The sequence below is a fragment of the Sus scrofa genome, chromosome 7 (assembly GCF_000003025.6).
Source record: "Sus scrofa isolate TJ Tabasco breed Duroc chromosome 7, Sscrofa11.1, whole genome shotgun sequence".
Taxonomy (NCBI): domain Eukaryota; kingdom Metazoa; phylum Chordata; class Mammalia; order Artiodactyla; family Suidae; genus Sus; species Sus scrofa.
Window position 1 is genome coordinate 5,595,108 of NC_010449.5, and position 11,913 is coordinate 5,607,020.

The 11,913-nt window shown below is 41.5% G+C and overlaps 1 protein-coding gene across 8 annotated transcripts in view; it reads right to left on the bottom strand.

Moving 5' to 3' along the window:
* SLC35B3 (solute carrier family 35 member B3) overlaps positions 1-11,468 on the bottom strand; it is a 29,166-nt gene extending 17,698 nt beyond the window's left edge. For 6 of the 8 annotated variants that reach the window (XR_002346291.1, XM_021100166.1, XM_021100161.1 and 3 more), the window contains exons 1-4: positions 11,354-11,461; positions 9,432-9,557; positions 5,892-6,185; positions 2,536-2,657 (exon numbers count right to left, since the gene is read on the bottom strand). Coding sequence is in view for 7 of the 8 variants with exons in the window: in XM_021100166.1 (XP_020955825.1) it covers positions 2,536-2,657; positions 5,892-6,092 (323 nt within the window). In the remaining variant the exon portion in view is untranslated. Of the gene's footprint in view, positions 1-2,535; positions 2,658-5,891; positions 6,186-9,431; positions 9,558-11,353 lie in introns of all 8 variants that reach the window. The other 2 variants (XM_021100163.1, XM_001928807.5) reach the window with 1 other exon arrangement.

Sequence of the window (11,913 nt, forward strand, 5' to 3'; positions counted from 1 at the left end):
GGCATCAGTGCACAGCTGGCGTCTCCCCTCTCCGTGGGGGATGACACTCGGTGGGACAGCAGTGGAGGCGGAGAGCATCGCTTCTCAGTCACAGGAAGCAACTTTCCTCATCCGTAAGGTGCAAACAGGGGCCAGAAAATAAAAACCCAAGTCAGAAGACTCTCAAGAGCAGAAAATCTCGGTTAGAAAAGCAGCACACAGCACAGGAAGAAAGAAAAGCAGCCTGGAACTCAGAAAACCTAAATGCTGAAGGCGCCAACTCTGACAGCAACCTGCGGCACGAGTCCTGGAAATCCCAGCTCTCCTCCAGCTCTGCTTTCTCACTGGTGAAGGGGGCTAGATTTCACCATCTTGCCTCCAGGTTTCTCACCGTTTCTGCTTTGTAATTTAATATCCCAACTGCTTCCTACTTTAGATACGGTGGGAAAGTTGTGGCGTTAAAAACCCCTTCGAAACCAATCTGACAGATAACCTCCTTTGTTAAACATTCACACAGAGTAATTACCACTTGGGTTACAAGATAATCTTTGGTGAAAAACAAGGAGTAGATTTAGGGTATTCCGCTCTAGAACGTGCTCCATGCCACGTCACTACCTTTGCTCCCCAGGCTGAGTCAGAGAGAATTTAAGAAACTTTCTTATGGTATGGACAGAACTAGTAAGAGGCAGTAACAAGACTCAAATCCATGTTTTCTGGCTTTAAATCTTTCAAGTACACAAGCACTCATATAAAATAGGAAGAAAAAAGAAAAACTAAGCAAAGAATTTGACTAATTAAAGGTATAAAGAGTAGTGCCACGTAAATAAACTGAGAGACGGATGTTTACTCAGAAATAAATTCAGAAATATGTGATTGGGCACATTTTCATTGTAATACATCTTTAAAGACTGTCTCTAAAAAAGCTTGTAGGGAGTTCCCCTCATGGCACAGTGGAATCAGCTAGCCTCCATGAAGACACGGGTTCGATCCCTGGCCTTGCTCAGTGGGTCAGGGATCTGGTGATGCCGTGAATTGTGGTGTAGATCGCAGATGTGGTTTGGATCCTGCGTTGCTGTGGCTGTGGTGCAGGCCGGCAGCTGCAGTTCCAATTCAACCCCTAGGCTGGGAACCTCCATATGCCACAGGTACGGCCCTAAAAACCAAAAAAAAAAGCTTGTCATGCGCCTTGGAATGAAGTATCCAATTTAGAATTTCATTATCCTAGATCCATAAATTCTCCTACCTAATTCCTTCACTTACGTTTAAATCAAACACAAATGACTTTAAATACGTTACGGTCACGTGTTTTAAGGGGGGGGAGAAACAGGGCTAGAGGCTTACTCCCCACCTCTTTTTGGAAGCTGAGAGGGAGTTGTATCTTTTTTAAAGTTAACGGAAGACATCTTCTTTGTGTTTTTTAATTTAATAAGCACTGCATTAGGTTCTCCTACTTTAGAAGCAATCGGAGATCCAGCCGTTTGCAAAACATAATGAACTGTCAGGCTTCCATATGTATTAGTCTTGACAGAAACATTTAATTACTTTCTATTCTGTCACCTATGGCTAAGTCTTAAGGTTTCAGGGCATGAAACTAACGAAGAAGACATCTTCAGATTCAAACATTTTTAATACCACTGCTACAGTGAGTTAGTTACTGGCAATAGAGAGGTTGAGAGGTAAAATTAGACCCATGAAGAAACACTGGTTACTGATTTAAATACTTAAAATGTTATTTTCATAGAAACATCAAAAACATCTATGAAAAAAAGTAGCTGGGAAAATTTTTTATTTTCTTTGAAGGAGTAAACATTTCTATCAGTGAAGACAGAATGTTAATATTACAGCTCCTTATTACATTTAAAGTGTCTAATATATACATGAAATAGTCACATATTCGGGTCTGACATGACAGGATAACCACACTTCCATTTACCAAGAAAATGTTATGTTCAAATTCCCAACCACCTTCTGATATATTAAGAGATTAGGTTTTTATTGCATGGGGTTCAATATGCCATAAAAAATATTTTAAGGTATTTCTCAGACCTAGGTGGTCATTGATTTAAAAGGTACTGTCATATAAACTCTTTTCGTTTTGATGAAAAAGCACATTAAGAAATTTCTCTCATGTCTAAGGATGCGACCTCTACTGTTGGCGACTATAAACATGATGACGTTAAATGGAATACATCTCACAAAACACTAGCTACGCATTTTAAAAATCACTGTAAAAATAGGTATTGATGCTTCACATCACGGGTCTTGGGTTAATCACACCTGTTTCCATTATAAAGACATATACGCACATCTAAATACATTCTCCTGTTTTAAGAATATCTACCTCAAGTTGAGCGTAAGCAACATTTTTTCAATTGATGACATTACACGTAAAGGGATACCACTTTTTCTGCTGTATAATGGAAATACTGTATTTAATATTTTTAATAAGTTCATTATACTAGTAAAAATGCGTGGGTATTAAATGTTTTATTCATACAAAACGTATTTTACATATAATATACTCCTTATGCCCAAAAGATAAAATAAACCACATACCTTCTCCTTTTGTCTTGAATGAGCTGAAGTTCTATTAGGCCGAATATGGAGTAAAACGCAAACTGCACTAAGGTCAGGTACCAGCCATAGGGCTTAAAACCTTCCATTGAAAATATTAATTCCTGTCAGGAGATAGGAGAACACTGGTAAGTTCAAGGGGCAGACCAGTTTCCTCACAATGACTTCCTATAAGCACAGCATTTTAAAAGAAACCAAGCCTCACCCCTGCCACAAAGCAAAAAACCCGTCCAAATCACAAGGCCTCTCTCTCAGAGGTCAAATGAGAGAAGTGAGGGGGCCTCGTCACCAAGTGACAGAAGACACTCAGGTGTGACCATCACTAGGACAGGAAGGGGGGGAGTGAGCCGGGAACCCCATCTCACGCTGTTTTCTTTTTTTTTAAAGACCAAACCTAAGAGTCACCCAAAATAAGGAGGGAGGGAGCTCATTCCAGAATTCATGGACTGCATAAAAAGCATATTTCCTTAGAAGTCTGTTACCTCAGGCCTGTTTTCCTATAGTAATATAATCAGTTTGAACTGATAATTAGTTAATTTTTGGAATTTCTTGTGCTGTAGATTATATAAAACTTCTTATAGAGGGAATAGTTACTCTTCCTAAACATAATATTATATCAAGAAATAACATTTATATTGTTAATAAACTTTTTTTTTTTTGCTTTTTGTTAGGGCTGCTCCTGCGGCATATGGAGATTCCATATTAAGAAATATTAGGAAATATTCGAATAAAACCTGGCTTAACTGAACAACTCAATCCAGCCACTATATGTGTGTGTGTGTGTATATTTCAGCTGTATTTGAAATAAATTTAAGATTAAATTGATGGATACATTTATTTTTGAAGAAAAATTAAACATAACCTCTAAAAAGACCCTGAATTGACTTTGTATATTTAGGATGCTGTTTAATTCTCCAAATTTAGATTTCATGTTCAAGTAAGTATTTAAGTTATCTTGTTTTCTGGTTTATGAACAATAAAACATAAAAATAGCTTTATTAATATCTTGGTGTTCAGATAAATATTTTACTTTCTATACTGATAAATCTATTACAAAACCCCAACATTTTCCTTAAACTATTTTAATATGTAACTACATATAAGCTGCAGGAGCAATGCCAGGTCTCACAAAAGTGATCATGTTGTAATTATAATGTTTATCTAATTTTAAAAGAAACTTTGCACACACATATTATTGTAAATTAAAATCTGATTTATCAAATAGAAAAAAATTAATGAAATTTGTAAATTTCTAATTCATTTTCCATTAAAATAGCTAACTTTGCTCCCAAGCCATTTGGTAACGATGGTATTTCGAAAGAAAAAAGATGTTTCTCAACAAGAAATTCCAACGTTTGACAAAATTTACTATCTTGTATTGTTCTTCACTGTGATACGTGAATTTTTATTCACCTTCTAGCGGGAAACTCAGTTACTACCATAAGTATTAAGATTTTAAAATTCATGTTGTTTCACGCCAACACTCCCTATAGCATTCTTTTTTTTTGTCTTTCTGTCTTTTTAGGGCCACACTCGCAGCATATGAAGGTTCCCAGTCTAGGGGTCCAATGGAAGCTGTAGCCACCAGCCTACCCCAGGACCACAGAAATGCGGGATCCAAGCCACGTCTGCGACCTACACCACAGTTCATGGCAATGCATCCTTAACCCACTGAGTGAGGTCAGGGATCAAACATGCGTTCTTCACAGATGCCACCCAGGTTCCTTAACTGCTGAGCCACGATGGCAACTCCCCCTATAGCATTCTTAAAAGCTAAGGAGGAGTTCCCATCGTGGCTCAGCGGAAACGAATCTGACTGGCATCCATGAGGTTGTGGTTTGATCCCTGGTCTTGCTCAGTGGGTTAAGGATCCGGCATTGCCCTGAGTTGCGGTTTAGATTGCAGATGCGGCTCAGATCCCTTGTTGCTCTGGCTGTGGTGTAGGCCGGCAGCTACAGTTCCAATCCGACCCCTAGCTTGGGGACCTCTATATGCTGCGGTTGCAGCCCTAAAAAGAACAACAACAACAACAAAAGTTAAGGAGTAGTTACAATTCTATTTTCTCCTTTATACTCTTATAATTCATCTCCATAAGATAATGGAAAAGAGTACAGTAATTTTTAAGATCACTCTAACTCATTAAATAATATCAGTAATGTTGTCTGTGTTTTAAGGAAACACACCACTTTCCTTTTCCTGAATTACAAAAGATGCTCTCATGTTAGGAAGTTGCATAGAAAAGGAAAGATGGTAACGGCTAAAAATATGCACTAATGAGCTGATGGTTGATAATATCAGTCCCCATTCAAACAGTCTGTTGATACTAGCCTGGATCCTCACCCATCCAGCTCATGTCTTGGAAGGTCAAGGAGTTTACTGCTGGTCAAATACGTACAACTATCCCACAACACAATGTAACTCTGAGACAAACTGTGGACACATCAGAAAGGTTTTGCATGGGCAAAAACCACAGAGAAATAAGGCTCCGGCAAAGCTGGAACAGAAGAGGAAACCAGCAAGAATGAGAAGACTGAGAACACAGCAGGTGCTTCAGAACACGAGTGACTGAGAGACACCCTTGGAAAAAGAGACAACAGCCTGATCTTTTTCTGCAAAATGACCTCTCATTGAGCTTGAGGAATCAAGAGTGAGCTGGAATATGGCTTTTGTGCTATCATGCAATTCTATGTGGGAATTATGCTCCAAAACACCAATTAATACTTGAATCTTTTTTTTTTTTTTGTCTTTTTTGTCTTTTTAGAGCTGTGCCCACGACATATGGAAGTTCCCAGGCTAGGGGTTGAATTGGAGCTGCAGCTGCCGGTCTACACCACAGCCACAGCCACATGGGATCTGAGCCATGTCTGCGACCTATACCACAGCTCATGGCAATGCCTGATCCTTAACCCATAGAGCGAGGCCAAGGATCGAACCTGTGTCCTCATGCATAAAAGTCAGATTCATTTTCACTGAGCCACAACGGGAACTCCTGAGTCATTTTCTTTTAAAAACTAACATACGGCTGCAATTATTACCTACCTTTTACAAAACATAACAGTGCTTTTTTTTTTTTTTGTAATTTTAATTTTTAAAGATTGTCTCCTGTTCCCCTCCCCCCATGTAAAACATTTAATTCTAATATCCTGATCCCTGTTTCCAGCTGATTTACTCTTTACCCTTTTCTACTGCTTTACTCAAACCCTCAAATGTGTGAATAAACTTGCTATCCTACAAAGGAAATACATTGGACCAAACTATTAGCAGCGCCCACACTGACTTCAATTGGTAAAAGTTTATAACATATGAACACAGTAAAAGGAAATAATTAATTTGTTCACCTGTAAATATCCATAAATTAGGTAAAATACAAAAACTCCAGCAACACATATGAAAAACTGAGTAAGTTTGTTAAATCTGCTGAGATTTATGCCAAGCACCACAATGTCATCTATTGACTTGATGTGTGGTGACATTGCTTGGGTTTTGGATGGGACAGTGATAGAAACATATTTCCTGGAGTTGTTGAACTTGAGATCCATTGTTCTTATTCTGCCACATTCAGTATTTCCAGCGGGATGTTTGTTGGTTTCCTCTCCTTTGTTCAGTTTTTCTTTTGTCTGCTGAGCCAAGTCCTGCAGCAGGAAATAAGTAATTTGAGCAAAATATATAGACCATAAAGTAAGTACCCTACCCCAGACAATATTTCAAATCACGTTTTGAAAATTATACAAGTCATTCTCTCTGGATATTAATATATTAATGCTCTTATTCAAGCTTAAATCAACCAAACAATTTATCTTCGCCTGATAAAGACCAATATACCACTAAATTAAATATACACTGTTCTCTCTTTTTAAAAATTTTTTTGTCTTTTAGGGCCGCACCTATGACACATAGATGTTCCCAGGCTAGGGGTCCAATCGGAGCTGTAGCTGTTGGCCTATGCCACAGCAATGCCAGATCCGAGCCGAGTCCGCAAACTATACCACTGCTCACGGCAACGCCAGATCCTTAACCCACTGAATGAGGCTAGGGAATAAACCTGCATCCTCGTGGATGCTAGTCAGATTCATTTCTGCTGAGCCATGATGGGAGCTCCAATATACACCATTCTTACTTCCACAGCAACAAACCAAAAGCTAACCTTGTGTTTATTTCATCAAACAGGTAAATGTGCTTTTATTATATTTTTATTTGTACCGAGGATAGCAGTTTTAAAGCCCACAGTATGGGTGTTAAGCATAATGTCTTCAACATTAAAATCAATCTTTCATTGCGGAGAAGAGTAAACAACAATCTAAACTCCTTTAGCTTCTAAGATAACGGTAACATTTATTTGCTAATGACATTTTAAAATGAAGTCAGACAACTACAAGTTATGTAAAAAGCTAAATTTATCAGAGATTACAGGAAGGATATTATGCTTTAGCAATAGCATCTCTGAGGTTAAAAGAAAACATTTTCTTTAGAGAAAATTATTGCCCCTGGCAGTTGTTCAATGGGTAAAGTTTCAGTTACATCAGATGATTAAGTTCTAGAACTCTCTCGCAGAAGCACCACTACACAGTGTTTCTGGTCAGCAATGTGGTATCGTGCATACGTAAACCTTTAAGAGGGTAGATCTCATGTTAAACACGCTTACCTATGCACACAAAGGGATCACAAGGAACCTTCTGGAAGCAATAGATAGGTTTATTGCTCGATGATGGAGATGGGATCTCCGGTGCATGCATATGCCCAAATCATCCCAAACTCATCAGACTGCATCTACTAATCATGTGCATTTTTTGTATCAATTATTTCCCAATAAAGCTGTTTTTTTTTTTTTTTTTTTAAAGAAAAAAGTCCTTGGGCTTGCAAAAAGCTTAAAAACACATCATTTTTTGTTATTTGTGGAAAAAATATCATGAAGGCTCCATGGACGGCCATCGATTTTTCTTGGATTTATATGAACTGAAAAATAATTTCCGTGTGAGAGCTGAAGAAAGAGTGACAAATTATAACTATTAAAGAACAGCATAAACTTATTAAGAAAACTTCTTAGAAAAGACCATTGTCTGCCTCAGTCCCAGTGGGAACTAAAATGTAGATTCTAGTTGAGGGAAGAGGATAGATAAAAACGATTTTGACAGTGACCTCTCCTCTGGAAAAGAATTCAGAATCGTTGCTTCCTGATCCCTTCTCTTTTGCTGACTTAAAGGGATTAAGTAGCCGCCTTCAGTAATTTAAACTTGGACTCAAGGCTCTGGATACAACCGGTAACTAACAATCACACACAGGCATCAAGGAACATTTGCTGTACAGGATACCTGCCATATTTCTAAACAGAAAAGGTGTGACTTTTAAGAAATTTTACTGTATTTCTTTTCCTTTGCCTGTTTCCTCTTCTTCTGTACATCGTTCTGGCTTCCCACACTACATTTAATGAACGTTATCTCTGCTAAGACTTTTTTTGTTGTTGTTGTTGTTGTCTTTTTGTCTTTTAGGGCCACACCCCTGGCATATGGAAGTTTCCAGGCTAGGGGTCGAATCAGAGCTACAGCTGCTGGCCTACACCACAGCCACAGCACACCAGATCGAGCCACATCTGCGACCTACACCACAGCTCCCTGCAACATCGGATCCTTAACCCACTGAGCAAGGCCAGGGATCGAAGCTGCATTCTCATGGATATTAGTCGGATTCATTTCCTCCGCACCACCACGGGAATTCCTATTTAACTTTTCTGAACATCAGATGTGCATCTTTAAGGGGGGTCAAAATGTGTGCTTATCATAGGATTTTTAAGACTATATGAAATCAATGTAAAAGTGCCTGTCACACAGTTAGGTTGGTCCATAAATAGTAGCTGTCATTACTGCAGTTTTTAGAACCATGGGTAAGATCACCTCTCTGATGTGGAGTCACCTCTCTGATGTGTGGCTGGAAATTTGAACCTGGGTTTTTGACCCAGACCTCTCTCCTGAGAGCTTGACCGTATTTCCCAATGCTTCTGTGACACCTCTATTACTTTCCCTCAAAAGAAACCTGCTCTTCTTCCTGTGTGCCCAACCTCACTTAACAGTAACTACTGCGAAACACAAGCTAAACACCTGGAGGCTGAGATTCTCCCTTTCCTCACATTCTCTATTTGGCCAAGTTTCCTGTGGACGCTACTATATCCATACATACATCTAAAATCTGTTTCTAACCCTACCACTAAGCCACCACCTTCTCTGCTTAGATTCCTAGATTAGCCTGTATAAAACCTCCTTTCCCCTGTTCCCTCTCTCACATTGCTGAACACGAATTCTATAATAATTCATAATGCTATACTGATTAAAGGCCTGTAAATGACAAACTGGTTCATCCCTGGACTCATGGGGCACTTGCTATTTTTCACAAACGTCTAAATCATAACGATGTAACTTCTTTGCTTTTATGTCTGCCTCTCCTACAAGTTTATGAAATCCTTTTTTTTTTTTTTTTTGCTGTTTCTTTGGGCCGCTCCCGTGGCATATGGAGGTTCCCAGGCTAGGAATCTGATCGGAGCTGTAGCCACCAGCCTACGCCAGAGCCACAGCAACGCGGGATCCAAGCCGCATCTGCAACCTACACCACAGCTCACGGCAACGCCGGATCGTTAACCCACTGAGCAAGGGCAGGGACCGAACCCGCAACCTCATGGTTCCCAGTCGGATTCGTTAACCACTGCGCCACGACGGGAACTCCAAGTTTATGAAATCCTTAAGGGAAGAGAGGATGTTACCTTGTGGGCTGCTCTAGCACCCAACAAAAGTCAGGATATTACATGAAGGCCTCTACTGCACTTTACTAAACACTGTTTCATCACCATTAGGGTTGTGCTCCTTCCCAACACTCTGCTATTTCTAACACACCTATATTCACGATCCTAGAAGCTGCAGATCTGCGCCAGACACGCAGTCAAACTCCTCCGGCATGGTCTCTTCTTGCACATCTGCACCAAAGTACTGACATCTCTACTGAAATTTCCCACAAAGCATCTGAAATGGAGACGGAAATAAATTAATTTCCTCTGCTTACTTGAGGCACCAGCACCCGAAAACCTGCCCTTACAAAAAGCTTTGCATTGAGAATGCCGTTTTATTAACCAGAACATCGCTGGCCAGGTGTGACCCCTCCGGAGGTGTGACGGAGGAAGGATGACACTGTGACACCCCGGGACGGTCATCCTGAATGTTTGCCATCTCCCTTCCACTTCAGGCATTAAGGATGGATTCTAACCACCATCTAAGGAAACTGATCTTAAAAAAAAAAAAAAAAGAATTTGGTCTAATGTCCTTGTGGTGCAGGAAAAAAAAAAATCAAGCACAGAATTAAAATCAGCTTTCAGCGATAATTAACATTTTGCTTTAATTTATAAGTTCATGTAACACTTGAAGCTAATGTACAAAAACAAACAAACAAACAAAAACACAGGTCTGAATCACTGGCTGAGGTCTCTTCTAAAGTCAACACAGACATTTAACTTTAGTTACCTGCAGTTGCAGAGAACTGCTAAAATGGAATGAGATGGTAGCATTTCTAGCACATATTGCAATTTAAAAATAAATGAGTGGTGACAACGTTGATTTAAAATGACTACTGTTGCAAAATGTCAGTTAATTTCTTAATCTACTCTTTCCCAACCTTTAGATGAAAAGTCTCCCACTACAAAAGGTAGAATAGGAGGAAAATAGGTCATTATGGTGTTAGTAGCTGAAAAAACTTGATTCTGTATTTTCCCACATGCTGTGTTGCAATTAAACGAGTCTTGCTGTTATATCAAGATTAACTGGACTCTGAATACTTATCATGGCCTGTGGAGTAACACTATAAACAGAGAAAAACAAAATCCTGTCCCATTTCTTTGAATACACTTCACTGCACAAAGTTCAATAAACTGCTGATTTTTGAAGGTTACTCTTTTTTTCCAAGGGAGAAAACTAAAATTAGGATTTAACAGACATATGAAGAGGTTGGGTACAGGTAACACCTATCTAAATTATTTTCAAACACTGTATCTCTGTCTTCCAAGGCTCAAACTATCCCAATTCATTTAGAAAAACGTTTATCCAAAAAATAACTCTAGACGTCTGATATCTTGCTGTAAAAGAAATGCATACGCTCAACATCAAAAAAACAAACAAAGCACACCAAATCCTTCTGCCTTCTTTCAGTATTTCTTTAAAAATAAATTAATAAAAAGGTGGGAGAGAGAATTAAGCTGCAAAATCTGGAGGTATTAGAGAACGACTCGGGGAAGTTTATGACATGAATCTAAGAGCCCGATGAGAATAATCTCGTTGCTTGCAAGTGGACAGCAGGGTACCACACAGCACCCTGCTGAACGGAGAACCCGGAAGTAGTCCTCATCTGAACACGCTGTTCTGGGGGAGCCCTGGCGACTGACAGTCGTCCAGAGGCCCTGAGAATAGCCTCAAGGCCCCTCCGGAGGTGGCCTCGGTCTGACAGTCCACACACAGGCCGGAGCGAGCTCTCGCCAGCCGGCGGGCGGAAAGGCGAGGTGCCGCACATGCTCCTCCCTGAAAACCCCGCCAGCAGGTTTCCATTCCTTAAAATCGGGAGTCACCCGCCCAGCCTCCCGACTCATCCTCTCCCGCTCGCTCCTCAGGATGAAGATGGGCGGCGTCAAGGTTCCCTGGGTCCCAAACACGGCGAAAGGCCCGCGGGGCAGGTCCACTCCCGAGCCAGTGTGTCACCCAGAAGGGTGACCCCAGCCCAGGAGGCGCCTCAGCCAGACGGAGCGTCTCCCCCTCCCCAGGTCCGTCGCCATCACCTCCTGCTTCTCCTCCTCGCCCACTCCGGCACCGTCCACCACGCCGCGCCTCCTCGGCAGGTGCTCGCATCCCCGGCGCCTGCGGGCCACTTCCGCCTATGTGTCCAGCTGCGCGTGCGCAGCTGCGTGGCCCCGCCCCCTCAGTCCCCCGGCGGCGGGGGCGCGCTCAGGTCTCGCGCATGCGCTCTCCTCCCCGGGCCCGGGGCCCGAGCGCTGCTGAGGTGGCCCTTCGGTTCCAAAGTGTTCTTCTTTGCCGGCTAAACACGGCGTCTGGGCGGCGATGGCCTGTCGGGTGGCGTGTTCTTATCCTCCGACGCGTGCTCCTCGTATGTCCAGTCTCCGGGCCTCTGAGCCTGGGCAGCCCCCCAGCTTGCAAGCGCTCCGTGGGCGCCCACGCAGGTGGCACCTGCGCTGGAATTTGACAAGGAAGCCAAGTGAAGACAGTTGAACCCGCATGGAGAGAGGAGCCTTGGGGTTCCCTCTTCCCTCTGCTTGATCCCAGTGAGATGGGGTAACGTCACACGGTACCTTTCTCTGCTTCCGTCTTCTACCTGCTTCGG